The sequence below is a fragment of the Falco naumanni genome, chromosome 1, assembly GCF_017639655.2.
Source record: "Falco naumanni isolate bFalNau1 chromosome 1, bFalNau1.pat, whole genome shotgun sequence".
Classification (NCBI taxonomy): domain Eukaryota; kingdom Metazoa; phylum Chordata; class Aves; order Falconiformes; family Falconidae; genus Falco; species Falco naumanni.
This window is the reverse complement of record NC_054054.1, coordinates 92,541,232-92,556,457: the sequence shown is the minus strand read 5'-3', so window position 1 is coordinate 92,556,457 and position 15,226 is coordinate 92,541,232. Positions and strand designations below refer to the sequence as shown.

The 15,226-nt window shown below is 45.5% G+C and overlaps 1 protein-coding gene across 11 annotated transcripts in view; it reads right to left on the bottom strand.

Annotated features, from left to right (window-relative positions):
- Nucleotides 1–15,226, bottom strand: part of NF2 (neurofibromin 2) — a 49,485-nt gene that overhangs the window by 23,655 nt on the left and 10,604 nt on the right. For 10 of the 11 annotated variants that reach the window (XR_005829652.1, XM_040606701.1, XM_040606694.1 and 7 more), the window contains exons 2-10: nt 14,162–14,287; nt 12,994–13,116; nt 10,650–10,733; nt 6,063–6,131; nt 5,484–5,566; nt 4,712–4,787; nt 4,266–4,400; nt 1,589–1,663; nt 350–463 (exon numbers count right to left, since the gene is read on the bottom strand). Coding sequence is in view for 10 of the 11 variants with exons in the window: in XM_040606701.1 (XP_040462635.1) it covers nt 350–463; nt 1,589–1,663; nt 4,266–4,400; nt 4,712–4,787; nt 5,484–5,566; nt 6,063–6,131; nt 10,650–10,733; nt 12,994–13,116; nt 14,162–14,287 (885 nt within the window). In the remaining variant the exon portion in view is untranslated. The remainder of the gene's footprint in view (nt 1–349; nt 464–1,588; nt 1,664–4,265; nt 4,401–4,711; nt 4,788–5,483; nt 5,567–6,062; nt 6,132–10,649; nt 10,734–12,993; nt 13,117–14,161; nt 14,288–15,226) is intronic. The other variant, XM_040606719.1, reaches the window with a different exon arrangement.

Below are 15,226 nucleotides of genomic sequence, written 5' to 3'. Positions count from 1 at the left end.
TACCCCAACATACTACAACTTTCCAGCTACGGAGCTCAAGCATAAACCAAGGCAGGGAAGAAGCACACAGCCTTGTAGGACACTCAGATCAGCTCTTTCCTCTCATCCTCCCAGTTTTGTTCCCGAGTGTGGGGGCTGAGCTTGGGCTGCTAGTCTGCCATCAGTCTGCAGAGCCAAGCTGAGAATGACTGGCAAGGTTGGAGCAGGCTACTAAAAAAAGAGATGTTCAGCTGGACCATCCCTCAAAGCTGCTCTGTGTGCTTCATGTCACTCTGGAGACTGTTCCATCCCAAGCTCATCTGCATTTCTGATTTTGTCTCATGGTCTAGTTATGCGAGATATCTCTCACCTGCTTCCTGGCTTTCTCCTCCCTGGCCTGTGCTTTCATCTGCTGGACCTCCAACGAGTCTGCCTTTCTCCTCCTCATGAAGAGGTCGTGGTTTCCAATACACAGCTGAAGAATCTATTCCAGTCAAGGGTGAAGAGCGGAGAGAAACAGCTGTACACATGATGATGATGAGGTAGTTTGTATTCTTGACACACAAGAACAGTAAAACTGCTTTTTGTTTGGTGCTTGTAAGCACTTCCACTCACTGATCTCAAACCCTGTGAGCTCTCATACCCATATGAGGGGCAGGGAGCCAAGGCACAGCGAAGTCTCACACCAAATGCCAGCTCCTGGGCTATCAGCTATTTGCAGAGACCAATTTTCTGTTTTCTGTGCATCCAGCACAGCATGGCTCTGGCAAGTTTTATACCTGCCCTAAAAAGGCATTAGGCCAAATCATGAAACAAAGACTTCTACAGCTCTGATCGGTTCCCTGGTTCTCACTGCCTCCTTTCTTTAGGTTCAAGATGAACTTGTACCTTCTCCCAGCTGCATGTTTAAAGCACGGAGATTAAAAAAAACCAAAACCAAAACAACTCCACCACATACTAAAAGAAAATCACTTTCCATCTTGGACAAACAGAAGATTTATCAAAAACTTCCTTGGACATCTTCAGATACCTTTGCTGAAGCATTTTAAGCACCAGTGTGGCTTCCTCCGGTACTCAAGGAAGGTGGCAATGATAGAGGAAGGTTAGCAAAGGAGTGGATAGACAGAGGAGTGAAAGTTCTTTTCAGCAATAAAAGCAGGTCTCTAAACTTGGGTTCTTTTCTAAAGGACTGATTCACATGCCTGTCTTCCATTTCACAAGTCACAAATCACTCCTCTGGAGTCAAGAGGAGCTTCAGCTCCAGGAACCTGATGAGTGCAGTGAATGAGCCCTTTGTCAGGAAGTGCCCCTTTCCTACGGCACGGGAAGTACAGGACAGCCTATAACCAGGACAGCAAACATCCCTCATGCCACTTAACCATGGAGAGGTGGGAGAGTTTCTGTGAAGGAGCTTGACTTGAGCTTCCCCCTTCTCTTCTAAAGGCTGTGACCAAGTAGTAACTGCTATACCAAATCACATCTATGGTCCAGCCAGGCCAGCATGCTCCCTCCGACTGCCCAAAGAAAAAGCTCCAAAAGAACATCGTCTTGTACTGCTCGCAGAAACTACTGCTGCAGGCAATAAAAATTACTCTGTCTGTAGACTTACCAGCTTATTCACACGCAGCTTTGATGAATTGAATTTAAAAACATCAATCTTTTTGTCCAATGGCTTAATCGTAAACTGAAAGGAAAAAATAAAGAGGGAGACAGTTATCAGAGAGTGGTACATTTAATAAAAATGCAGCTATAAAAGTCTTACTGAAAGCTTTGGCTCAGAGGAGGTCAGCAGTGTCAGACAAACAAGGCTGCAAGCCGTCCCCGTGGCTTTTAGCCAAGCAAGAGAACTAGTATCAAAAGCAACCAAGGAGACAACTGTTCCTCCAGTCAGAAGAATGTGAGCGCCACAGAAGCAATGTGAATGCTGTCTACCTACAGACGGCAATGCCAGACAGCCAGTGTCCTCTGCAGAGCACCTTGCAGAGGGCAGAGAGAGCAAAGCACCTCCCAAGGGAAGACAGAACCATAGAATCATAGGCTCATTTAGGTTGGAAAAGACCTTTAAGATCATTGAGTCCAACCATTAACCCAGCACTGCCAAGTCCACCACTAAACCATGTCCCTAAGTGCCACATCTACACATCTCTTAAATACCTCCAGGGATGGTGACTTCACCACTTCCCTGGGCAGCCTGTCCCAATGTTTGACAATCCTTTCGGCGAAGAAATTTTCCCTAATATCCAATGTAAACCTCCCTGGCACAACCTGAGGCCATTTCACCTCATCCTGTTGCTTGTTACCTGGGAGAAGAGACTGACGCCCACCTCACTACAACCTCCTTTCAAGCTCCCCTGGCAGGTGTGGAGAACAGAGAACCTACAGCAGAAACTCACAACACTTCTGAACAGAGGAAGAACCAGCTCAGCTACCTGGTGGATGGGCAGAAGGGTTGCATTAGGAACACAGGAGCTGCTGCCCTTCCCATTGACACCTCCACTCGCAAGGGCTCCCCAAAAGGATTCTCCATGCATTTTGTTCGCCAGAAATCAGCCGTGTCACAAGACTGCTCCGCGATTCAAAACAACTCCTTTGCTCTAGCTTGTATTTATACTCCATGTGCCAACCAAACAGCTCTAACCATGGCCTGGGTTTACGCTCTCCAAAGAGCTTTTCCACAGTGGGTCTTCTCAAGAGAATACAGGTGGTATTGCCAAACTACAGAGCTATGGTAATACAGTCCCTGGACAAACAGAAGACTCTGAACTAACAAAAGGGTATTGGAAGAGATGGAGTGCTCTGCAACACCGCATTTTTTAGAAGGCTTGCATATATTCCATCACTCCCCCACACGCTACAAAAATAACCAGCTGAAGAGATAGCGCTCGAGCAGGCAGTCTGTGTCCATTAAAGTAGGTCTATTTGTCAATACATTGTACTGCCTGAAAAGGGCTCAGCAGAACTCGCCCTGGCAGTGTTTTGTTTTGTCAGTTTAAGAACCAATCTTTTAAGGCTTTCACACAGGCAGACGTGCGTGAACGTCCCTGGACTCAGGCTCCAGCAGAACCCCCACCAGACGTTGAAAGCAACAGCAGAAATATGTCAGGAGAGGAATTTTGTTCCACGTAAACAGTCAATCTTTGTTACGACGGATTAAACCCCTCTGTTGTGTTGACGTAGCTGTCATACCCAGCTATTAAGCCTGTTTACTATCACGTCAGGGCTACTTGTGGTCCTCTCGTTACACAGATAATTGACCTGATGGAAGGTGGCAGTCCTTTCCCCCAAGAGAAAGCTGTATTACAGTCTTGTGTCAAGGCCTGGTTACAGAGGCTTCAGTCCCCAGATTTCTGAGACAATGCCTGACCAGACAGCTTCCACTGCACTCATCTGTCACGGGCAGGAAAGCCTTCGAAAGTCGCTAAGTGCTGGGCTGTTTTTTAGAGCTGCAAAGCTCTTTATTTTTAAGGACTAGAACAAGTGAAGAGAATTCCAACACAGCCTTACTACTTATAAAACTTCACAAGACATGCAATAAATGCAGCTGATGAGAAACCTTTAGCTTTTACCCTGATCAATAGCATGTTTAGATTAGAAAACAGTTTTTAATTAAGAAGTTAATTTTCTTCCTTACCATGAAGGCAGGTGGTTCCTTTGAGCAGCTCTCTCAGACTGAATATTGAGCCAATCAGTTCCCCCTCCACAGCCAATTTTACTGCTCTTCTCAACTAGGTTTGGTGGCCAACAATTCAGAAGATTCATATTTATGCTCTGGATTTAATAAATATCTGTCAAATAGTGGGCTTAAATTACTCATCTTCCTAAAGAGATTCAAGCTGTTATGTCAAGCCCAGCAGCTTGAAAACTCAAGATGATGTAATGATACGGCAAGAGCTCTTCTCACCAGGCATATACCTCACTGTATTTCATAATACAGTACATATACACAGTAATATGTACCGCAATATCTACAGCAAAGCTGAGATCTCAGCTGCTGAACTCTGATATTTGGGCTAAGCATATCAACAGCAATTTTGGTTTTTTTGAAAAAAATTACACAGAGTTTGAACGTATTCTAAAACCAAAGAGTAGAATAGCTCCCAGTTGACCTCTTGTACGCCCACTCCTGGAAAGTTTCAGAAAGGCTAGGAATTGAAGCTTCAATTGGAGAAGATGAGCTGCCTTTAGCTAAGCTGGTGATAGCAAGCACAGCAGAAGCCAAGAGAAATCATTTTAAACTGCAATTGTGTTCTTACTGCCCTCAGGGAAGAGGGCAGATGTATCCATACCTCTTTATCACTGTATGAGATATTTCGGATCTCGTTCCACGGGAAGGAGATTTTAGGAGTCAACCTGTTGTCTGGATCATAAATGTGGAGACCCAAGGCGTCAACTCCAAGGAGCAGTTCAGTGCCTTTTTTATTCTACAGGAGAAAAGCAAAGCACAGAAAAACCCTTTTATTCCACTCAGAGGGTCTGACATGAACCATTGCTGGTTTCACCAACCAGCCCTGAGCAGTGACCCACCAGCACTGCATGTTAGAAGAGCTTCTCCCTCCCCGGCAGCCAGCAATGAAACACACTGCAGCAGGACTCTCACCAACACACTGCAGCCACCTCACAGGTCCGCTGGCTCTCGAAGGCTCCACTCATCCAATCTCACAGCAACACAAAAGATGAGGACTAACACAAGAGCTATGCCGGCAAGAAAACACGACCCACAATCTGCACTCACCCTAATCGCAAAATAGTTCACTCCATACATCTCCAGGTCCTGAGCTATCTTCAGATACTCCATTTCAGCTTCATCTCTGTCAGACAAAAAAAGGCCAGTGTTACAATGTTTGGTAGAATCAGGGAGAGGGGAATGGTTGCTCTTTCTGATCCTAAGTACTCACAAGGCTTTGAAGCCTGGACTGTCTCTATCACACAGGTCAATCCTGTCTTTGCTGGCAGGATCAATAAAGTCCAACAGCAAATCCCACTCTGCAGCTTGCCAGCATCTTAATGGCTGCTGATGCCTGCCTAGCATTTCAAGCCTTGCTTTCTCCATCTCCCAGTCCCTTAAGCATAAATAGGCAATCCCTGGCTGGGAGGCCCCTGTTTCAGATCCATCTGGCTTTAGACTTATCCCCCACAAGGAGCATTTTGCCACCCAAGGCAGCGGTACACCTCCCCAGTCTGAATCTGCATTTCTTTTCCTGGCCCAAAAAGCACCCTGACCCTCTAGGCAGGCTGCCTGCCTCCCTGCCCTGCTGCAGGTGGTCCCTTACTGAGCATCAGTCCTAAAACCTCTCGAGGACCCTGTCAGTGACAAGGGGACAGGCAGGGCAGATGCAGAGCAATCAAAGCAAGCCCTTTGCCCATCACGAGACTGCTGCAGAGGTGTGCTGGGATTAATCCTGCTGTCAGTAGAGCTCATCCATCACCTGTCCAAGCTCCCCAAACCCTTGTGACTCTTGCAGCGAGGGGACTGACCTTGACCCACCACTGCAGCACACACTCACCTTGCTCTGCCTCGATGTTCTGCATACCAGGCTGTTATCCTTTCCTCCCACATCTCTGGAGTCATTTGGTACAGGTTTATTACCTGAGATAGGTGGGGAGACAGAGACCAGGTCATACTGCTGCTCTTGTCACAGTCTCCTTAGCCGGCAAGCAAGCCAGGAACACCTGAGCCCCAAGCATCCCCTCCCCAGCACCACATCCAACCTCAAGACAGGTGACTCTCAGCAGGGCACGCTCAGCCCCACACCCTGTGATCACCCAGTGCTCACTCAGCCCTCCCAATCACACAGCACAGGCAAACTGTCCCCAGGCCACCCTGAGGAGATGCAGGTAGGATGAAACCATGAAAAGAAAGAATACACTTGCTTCTGTTTTTGTTAAAATGTCACACAGAGATCGAATTTTCCTCCCTCGATACACCTCTTCATACTGTCTGCCTTGGTAAGGAAGCCCAAGGAAAACAAAGCAGGGCGCATCGGCTCAGGCAGTCCCACAGAAACCCTGTCTGCAAAGGGCTCTCTTGCCCAAAATACCAGCAGGCTTGGAAACCTAATCCTCCACCCAGCCGAGCTCCTTACCCGCTTTGGAAGCAACTCCTCCTGCGCCAAGAAGCCTCGCTTGTGGACGTTGGGATCATAATCACCATACTGAAAAGAAGCACAGACACCATGGCCCACCCCATGTTAACAACAGGGGCAAGTAAAGTCTTCACCCTTACACCTCCACCCCTTGGGGAGACAGCAAATGCAGGCTGCTTACAGCCTCCACATCACAACCTGTTAGAGCACTGAACATATGCTGCTCGGTAGATTTAACAACTGTATTTTCTTTGTTATTTGATTGCTAATAGAAACTAACATCCTCCTCCTGCTATGCCGCAGAAGTTGGAAGCAGAACAAAACTTCCCACCACCAGCTGACATCTACCACCAGTTGGGCTAGTTGATCACTGTAGGTCCCTTCCAACTGAATGATTCTATTCTGCTCTAATTACCATGCCCAGCAAACACTTCCTCCGACACAGGGAAAGACTCACTCTATAGCTGAGACGTCCTTGCTGTCCCACTGACAGTGGGAAAGAGAGTCAAGATATAGACATAGACCTGTCCCCTGATCGATACCAGTAATTCAGGTGAGGCAGATGGCTGTTTCTCTGTTGCTACTCACCACCCTAATGAACAAATACATTAAAAAAATTACAGGAGTTTGACAGACTCACCTCAGACAGGTGTCAGCTTTTCTGCCGGAGGGTCTGTTGCGCAACTGGATCATGGAATCCAATTCAGATTTAAGTGCCTCCAGTAATTACTAGTATTTGTTTAGATTTACATCTTTTTGAGCAGCATACAAAATGACTGAGAAATAAAACTGCTTATTAACAGATTGAAAAGCTGAGTGTCCCTGCAGTGCATGTGAAAATGAATTTACCTCCTGTACAGCCTAAGAGGGCAGGAAACTGCCAGAAAACAGCACCTCAAATAACCTAGCAAGTTCAAGAGAGGAGGATGATGGATGTGAGGCACGTACATGAAACGCTGCGATTTTCATTCACCTGGCAAACAGGACTTCTGCAGTGACATTACCCAATTACAAAAGACATGGCAACGTTTGCTCAAGTCACTCATTTTGCAAGGGAGGCAGCCCTTCCCTCCCTGCTTTTCTGAAGAACCTCAGCTCAGGAAGTACAAAACGGTGACAATTTTTAAAACCAAGACCAAAACACACATGGTGGTCATGTAGTAAGTCAGCAAGCTTTCCCTATCAGCTTCCTTTTAATGACAGAACCATCACGTTGTACACCAAAACAAGAGCCCAGCATCAAGAGTCTATGCATACATCCTCTCCACAGCCCAGCAAGCAATGTTTCATAGATGACAAGCAGGGATTAAAGACGCAAATATTGATTTGGAGCCAATGCAGATGCAAAGGAAGCATGCAACAATCAACACTGACTCAGACTTCAATTAATATAACAAAACCACCATGGATTTCATTCTGGAGGGTGCTGAGCAGCAGCAACTGTCTGTCTTCCAAGGTCTACAGATTGGAGCTCCTCTGAAAGCAGCGCATTGCAGGTACACATCCCTTGAACCCACATCAAAAGGGAACAGTAATAAAAACACGGCACTGGCAAAGGAAACAACTCCAATAACCTTGGAAATGCAGAAAATAAATCATTTTTAGGTGATGAAAATAACAGCAAATAGGATTAACGCGATTATTTTCTGTTGTGATCTACCATGGATATCCAAGACTAAGTACGGATTATGTGATTTTTATGTGGTGAAAAATATCACCATGTCCCAAAGGAATATTTGTACCAAGAGGGAGTCTAGATGAGAACATTAATTATTCACAAGTCAAAAATCAACAAATGGCTTAAGTATTGCAGTATATGTTGGCTCAAACGATTTGGCAAACATACATTTAAAGACCTTTTCAATTAAATCATTACTTCAAAACTGTTGTGGAATTTCGGCTCCTGCTGATTGAACTATCTGATTAATATTCCTGGTTACACATGGAAGTTCTATTTTCCTCATTCATACACCTGGCTTACATCATGCTGGATAAACACAAGCATGTTCATCTCCAAACTATTAACACCAAGTATTGTTTGTTTTGAGGGAGAAAAAGAAAAAGAAAAAAAAAAAAAAAAAAAAAAAAAAAAGAGTCCTTTGCTAGTCCTAAAAGATCTGAAGTGCTGAGAAGGCTGCGGCACAGCAGCGATCTGCATTTAAGAAGCAAGAAATGGAAGAACCTCCTGGACATCATCATTTCCTGCCGGGATGCATTTTTCGGTAGATTCCACATCTCTCCTGACTATTTAAAACCTGAACCACCTCCAACATCTGAAAGCAGTGTGGGTGGTTTAAATGCAGGGCTAGAGGGGAAAACACATAGTAATTCCCCAAACGAACACAATGATATAGAAATAAATAAGCTTTTATTTTTATGACCCACACGCTTGCTTTGTTATTGCAGGTAGGTGTGCAACAACAGTACAAACCAACCTGGCTGTCAATCAAATGGCTGTATCAGATGCAAACACACTGCTGTGTCAGGCTATTATGCCCCTAATCATGCAAATCAGCATGTTATTAGCAAAATTACTGTGCTCAGTGGCCGCCTTCTTGTCCAGAAAGGACATCATTATCCTATTTAACTGGAAGGAGATGACCTGCAACATCTTTCTTCCCAGTTCCATACCAAACATATGCTTTCAGCTTTCTCCTTTGCTGAAAAAAAACCAACCAAACAAACAAAAAACCCACAAAAAAAAAGTAGAAGGGGAAACCCAGCCTGGAGCCTGGCTAGCCTGGAGGGGCAGCAAGGAAAAGTGACATCTGATGCAGACATGAAAGCACATTTAGCAAAGATCAGAAAAGGCATCCCTCTTCCACATTCTCACAATCTCTGTGCGGAATCAAGATGTGCAAGGTTAACAGAACTGCTCTGACTCCAGACAACCTCCTCCAGACGACCGAGCGTTGAGCATGCCGAGCGTGCTACTGAGCGCAAGGTCAGCAGCTGAGCCGCAAGAAGAGAAAGGGGACGGCACAACAGTCCTGTACCAAATTACACCCTGTTCCTGATCACGCGAGCAGAAGCTGTCAGGGCCAAGAGTTAACAGCGCTCAATATTTACCCAATGGTCTATTCATTTTGGCAACAGGAAAAGTCATCCTCTATGTATCCTCAGCTCAGCAGGTCAACAGAGAAAAAGCCAAGTAAGTGTTTACTCATGCACTCTAATAAGAGTGATGAATGTTTCACACGAATAGAAATGTTTCTAAAAGCAACTTGTCTTTCCCTGGCTGATGAGTCTCTTGAACAAAATACGGTTTCATCAATATTCTGGCTATGAGGAGAAAACATCTTTTTCTAGTAAATTCAAACATTCATCAAAGAACACCGCTGCATGTCACCCAGGGCTGCATTCAGACAAACCGAGCACGGACTGAAGGGTTATGAGGAAGATTATACAGCACAATGGAGAAAGCCACAGTGAAACACAGGGGACTGGCATCCATTTCCAGCCAGCCTGGATCAGGCCCTCTTCAGACAACAGAGCCAAATCCCCTCTCCTGCACTGTCAGATAAGGTGGTCTCAAACCAGAGAGCTACCCTGCTTCTCCTAAACTGCTCAACAGTTATGCCCCTCAAAGACAAGCAGATGGACCAAACCCAGGGCACGGCCACCTGCCTGTGCTCCTGAGAGCCAAAACGCCTCCCTAAATCACATCCAGAGAGTCACAAGTGACTACAACCACGAAGCTACAGTGATAACATAGCTGGGTTGTGATCAGACTCCAGTCACTCCTTTTCCAAAGACATTATCTTTACACACGAACTGGAGATTAGCTAGAAGACTTGTTAATTGAGCAGCAGTACATGTTGTGCATATACAGAGATAAATTACTTCCCTTCCTGCAAGAATGTCCCCACTTCTGAACCTTGTGCTGCTTCCTCTGTCCCAGGAGTCCCTCTGCTGTGGGCTGCTGCAAGCTGTCCAAGGCTGCAGGCTCCAGACTGGAAAACAGCGTTCTCTTAAATAAATCCACAGCAAAACACACTGACTCTGGGTCCAGAGCAGAATTCAGTCAAGGAACAAGGGGAACTTAGTGACCACTGACTTCTTCCTCTGTCTAGTGAGGCCAAACACCCAAGATAAAGGGAGAAGCGAGGAAGAGCCTTTTAACACTGCAATAACATTTAGGTGGCAAGCTGCAGCACTCAAAATAAAGTAGTTATCATGATGACAGGTATTCTGGGGAAGCAACAGAGCTGTGAGTCCCACGGCTGGCTTGCCTACGGCTGCAACGGCAAGAGCAGAGAGAAGAGCCAAAAAATCACGGGCTCGGGAATTCACCTGCTCCAGTAGTAAGCTACACTTGAGCAGGCACTGCAGCTCATAAGCTGAGCACTTGCTAAACAGTCCTGGAAAAAGCAAGCAAAAATCTGTCAGGTCTGAGGGTAGCCAGGAACCAGTCATGCAGAAAAGGCAACAGTGTTGGTGTAATCCCCGCACTTCCCAACTTTTCACAACTTTCCCTGCCTTCCCCCTCCTCAGGAAGCAGGTATATCACAAAGCACCTCACTTCCCAGGAGCAACACTAACACATCACCAACGTCAGCAGCCCTTGGAGAATCCCCCTGTGCCTACCTTGGCTTGGACGGCATAAGAGGCCAGCAGGACAGAAGCTTCAGGAGGACAGTAGATCTTCTCATCCAAAATCTGCTTCTTCACCTGCACACAGAAGTAAAGGACACATAACATACATTTAGTAGAGCAGTGCAAAGCATGACTGTCACAACAGATGGTTACAGTTTGTTTTAGCTCGAGCTGTCAACCACACAGTTAACAATTTTCCTAACACTAATTACAATTCAGGCCCAGGATGTCTCTGGTGGCTCAGAAGGGAAGGGCTCAGGCTTTCACTGGCCGCCTTTTTCAGACAGGTTTGCAAGAAGAGCTAAATTTATATGTGGAAAATGACAGAACCTATATACCATCGCTAAAGGCAAAGAGGGGGAAAAAAAAAATCTTGCATGTAAACACAATGATAAAACTCTTAAGGTACAAGCTATGGATGGATATGACATCTATACGCGCCACTAAAAAAAATGAAATTTGCAGCTGAGTCTCTGAGCACACAAAGGTTTTGCTCTGGGATATTCAGGCCTCATTATGAGTCAGTGCTCACCTGTGCTCGAGGCTAATTCCCTCCAATCCCACCGGCAGCAAGGAGAGCTGCAAGTCACCTCCGTGGCAGTGCTTTTAGCAGCAGGCAAAGCCCTGTGCACACTCCCAGAGGAACCAATGTGCAGTTCCCAAAAACAACAGCTTTACATTTCCTAGCTTCTGTGCATCAAAAAATTACACCTGTCATGTTTGATATTTTTTGGTTTTGCACACTTAATTTTCCTTAATAAAGATAGGGAAAAAAAACATACTATTTCCTGGGAGACTTAAATGGATTGTCACAGAGATGCAGTAACATCAATTTGAATTTATAACATGCTTTGAGTCCTCAAAGTTGGTTACAACACAATCACAGAAGATATTCCACTGCATTAAGATAAAAACCAGCAGTTGCAAGCTTACATGCGCTCCTGTTTCCCGTATGCATTACAGGAGCCCAGGCTCCTCTCATCATCAGAAATCCTAGTAGCAAAGTCACAGTCTGCATTTATAAAAATGCAGCCTTAACTGCTTTTCCTCTCTGATTTTTCTTTTCAAAGATGCCAACAGCATTTTTCCTCATCAAGGATAAAACCCATGGCAAACCAGACATTTAAAAATAGCCCTACGGAGACACGAGCACACGAGACAGAACTTGGAAATTAACAGCAATACTTCACATTTAGAAGTCCTTTAGCTCTGAGGAACAAAGATGAACTTTGGAAGAGTGAGAAGTAGCAAGAACCTGGTGAGCTCACTTTCATATCCATTTGAAAGGGCACGGCACACTGAAGTCTACAGTGGTTATTTCAAAAGCATCCAAGTCCAGGTTGCCTCTACTTTGGTGTAACAAACTTAAGTGTATTTTTAAAATCTTTATAATGTATTTATTTTACAAACTTCAAATTAACAGCCACAGAGCAGCTGAACCATCCCAACAAGTGCCTAGGGGGTCTGACTAAGACTACTCTAGTCCCAGTAATCATAGTTGACACAACCCTTTATAGGACATAGTTTCAGAAAATTGATCTTGTCTGAAAAAGAGCTCCTGCAACAGAAGCTCTTTGTTACCAGCCACGCAGCACTGCTACAACATCAGCTGAGCTGACTTCTCAGGATGCAAAATTTTGTAGCGTACTTTAAATAAAAAAGAAAAAAATCTGAAGATGCATTCACCACAGTTTCCAAATGCTTTAACATAAGGGCACGAGTTACAGGGGCACATGGGACCGTTAGGTTTCCCCTTCTCCTGTGCTTCTGCCATCAGTCTCTGATGAAGCTCTGCTGCCGGGATTTTCTTCCGCTCCAGTTATTTGAAGGCTGATTTTTGAAGAGGTGAACCTTGCTGTACAGCCTGAACATGAAACAGGTTGGCTGCATTCTGTTCTTGAGGATGAAATTCCCCTGCTTCACATAACAATGCTATCATGTACAAAGGCAACTGCCATCCCTCAGCACAACTGATATCCACACCCTGCAGAGAGGTGGACTCCAAGGCTGTGTGTGTCATTCAAGCCCACATCTGACAGATTCATTTCCCCTAGCTACCACACACTAATATTACAAATCACCTAATCATTCCTGACAGCGAGTTTACGAGGTCTGCAAGTCTGGGCACCTGTGACTGCTTCATCCAGACAAACCATCTTTGACCTATTTTACGAAGTAGTTGTTGAAGACAACTCCCTTCGGAGAGATGTCAACATAACGATGAGGATCCACACTCTGCTGACCAACTTTCTGACCCTGCAACCTTCTCACACTTCTGCTCTTCCTGGCTCCTTCTCCCTCAGGCTGGAAAACACTGTATTGACATGGCTCCTACCTGCAGGAAGAACAAGTGCTGTGTGATTTCCTGGACCAGTTCCTCCTCTGCGTTCTCAGGATAAAATTTGGCCAGGAAGTGAAAGGTGACGGGCTCCTCTGTTGGAACATCATGATCCAGAACCTGTGGGATACAAGAGCCATTCAGCTACTCTTTCCAGCTTCTTCAGCACTCTGTCTCTTGGAGACAAGACACAGCTCCCTTCTGTTCAGATCAGCACATCTTTTGTCAAGCACTTTAGACACCTAGAACAGACGAACCAAGCTAAGTAGTTCAAAAACCACAGTTAAGAAAACAAACATTTCTGACGCTCCTGAGAATGCAAGAAAACAAACAAGTCAGAAACAAACAGCATGCGAAATGAGACAGCAAAGGTTGATCCTGATCTGCTGTGCGCACATTGCCTCTGCCGAACCTCGCAGAGCGGTGCTATATCCTGCTATGCCACCATCCGAACCTTCTCGTTGTTGCCCCACACTGCCTCTTCTTGTATTTGTTTCAGTGCTGTTCCTCACTACCTTTCTGTTGTGCTGGCACTGCCCAGTTCAGACTGATGTTAGTTTAAAACCTTGGCATAACACACGAGACACCCAGACCTCCCTCACAGTCTCAATTACTGTCTGGTTTTAGTGTAACATCCTTTGGATGCAAACAGAACCGTGTTTATCACTTCTCCAACCCACCCCTCAGCAACCTGGAGGCTCGCCTATTTGGGAAGCCTTTCCTCCCTTAGCTCCATCTCCTTCTCACTCCTCTGGTTCTCCCCCCCCCCCAGCTCTTCATACATCTCAAAAACAAAAGAAGCCAAGATGCAATTTGACTTTTCCACTAATGGTTTTGTCATTCAGTGGCACAGAAGAGAGGCTTTTAGGTTGCATTTATGTTATAGTCACTCTGAAGTCCAGCATCCCAGCATGGCCATCTCCCAGCATGCCTCAAGGGGATTCAGTGTGTACGGTCCAAGGTTCACAGCTCAGAAGGAGCTGGGGTTATCTCTGCCACCTCTCCTTACTTTAACTTACAGATGCCATGGGGATGAGATTTAAATACACTTCACCCAGTTCACTTTGGCACCACACGTAACACAACCTTGAGCATTCAAAGAAATAGCAAAGTACATCGTCTTTCGTCATCCCACACGACCTCTCAAGGGAGGTTTGGTTCCAACCTTCTTGTCCATTTTGAGCCAGGCCACCGTATCCTTGATAGTGTACTGAAGCCCAAAGAACCAGGTTTCTCTGAGTCCTAGTGTCCTGCATACTAGATCGAACAGGTCCTTCCCTTTCCACTTCACCTGCAGGAAAGCAAAGAGAAAGCAGAGTTAGAAAGATAGATTTCAGAACTTCATCTCCATTCAACCAAATCCACTCTTTTTTCATCTCACGAGGTCTTTGACAGTGTGGAGAAGGCATCTGGTACAGATAAGAAAACATCTTAATGAAGCTTACTTTATATCCTTCCATCTGATCTCATCTGCAGATCACCAGCTCCTCCCTCAGCAGGAAACAGAGATGTGATTTTTTCCCCCCTTCCAAAAACAACACTGTAAAACCCTCTGTTTCTTCCTCTGGCAACCCACCAACATTCAACAGAGGACCTGAAGGGTCCATTCAGGTTCCTTTTGAGCAGCCATGCACTGCTATGAGCAGCCTGTTTCCAGCAAGAAATAAAAATCACTCTTAACTGCCCCTTAATAGCTTTAACGGCTCCACTTAATAGTCCCAGGAAGCCCTGCACAAGCTCCAGCGTCAGCAACAGGGTTTCACGGACAAGGGTGCAATGCACTCTCAAAAATCAGAAGTGAAACGATCTATGTGCAAAGTGTGTTCATCCAGAGCCACCGACCCTGCACATGTAAAAGGGAAAAAGATCAGAGAAAAAAAAAAAAATATCACTGAAGTCAACGGTTCTCTTGGAGCATGTTTTGATAGGGTCAACACTGCATTTTCTGCTGAAAATGTTGGTGACAAAAGTAGCTCAGGAGCTGAGAAAATTGGTCCTGCTCAAAGACCATGTCCTTCGAGCAATCCTGCAGCTGCATCTATGTTGCTACTGAAGTTTGCTCATAAAAACAGAAGGCGTTGGGAGGCAGAAAGGTGAAGAGGGACATAAAACAGATTAATCTAATATGCCAAAGCCACTTTGGTCTTCCATCTGCACAGTGGAAACAATTGCTGGACCGAGACATATGGCCATTACTCTAAAGCCCTAGGGCAAAAGGATCTCGGCACAT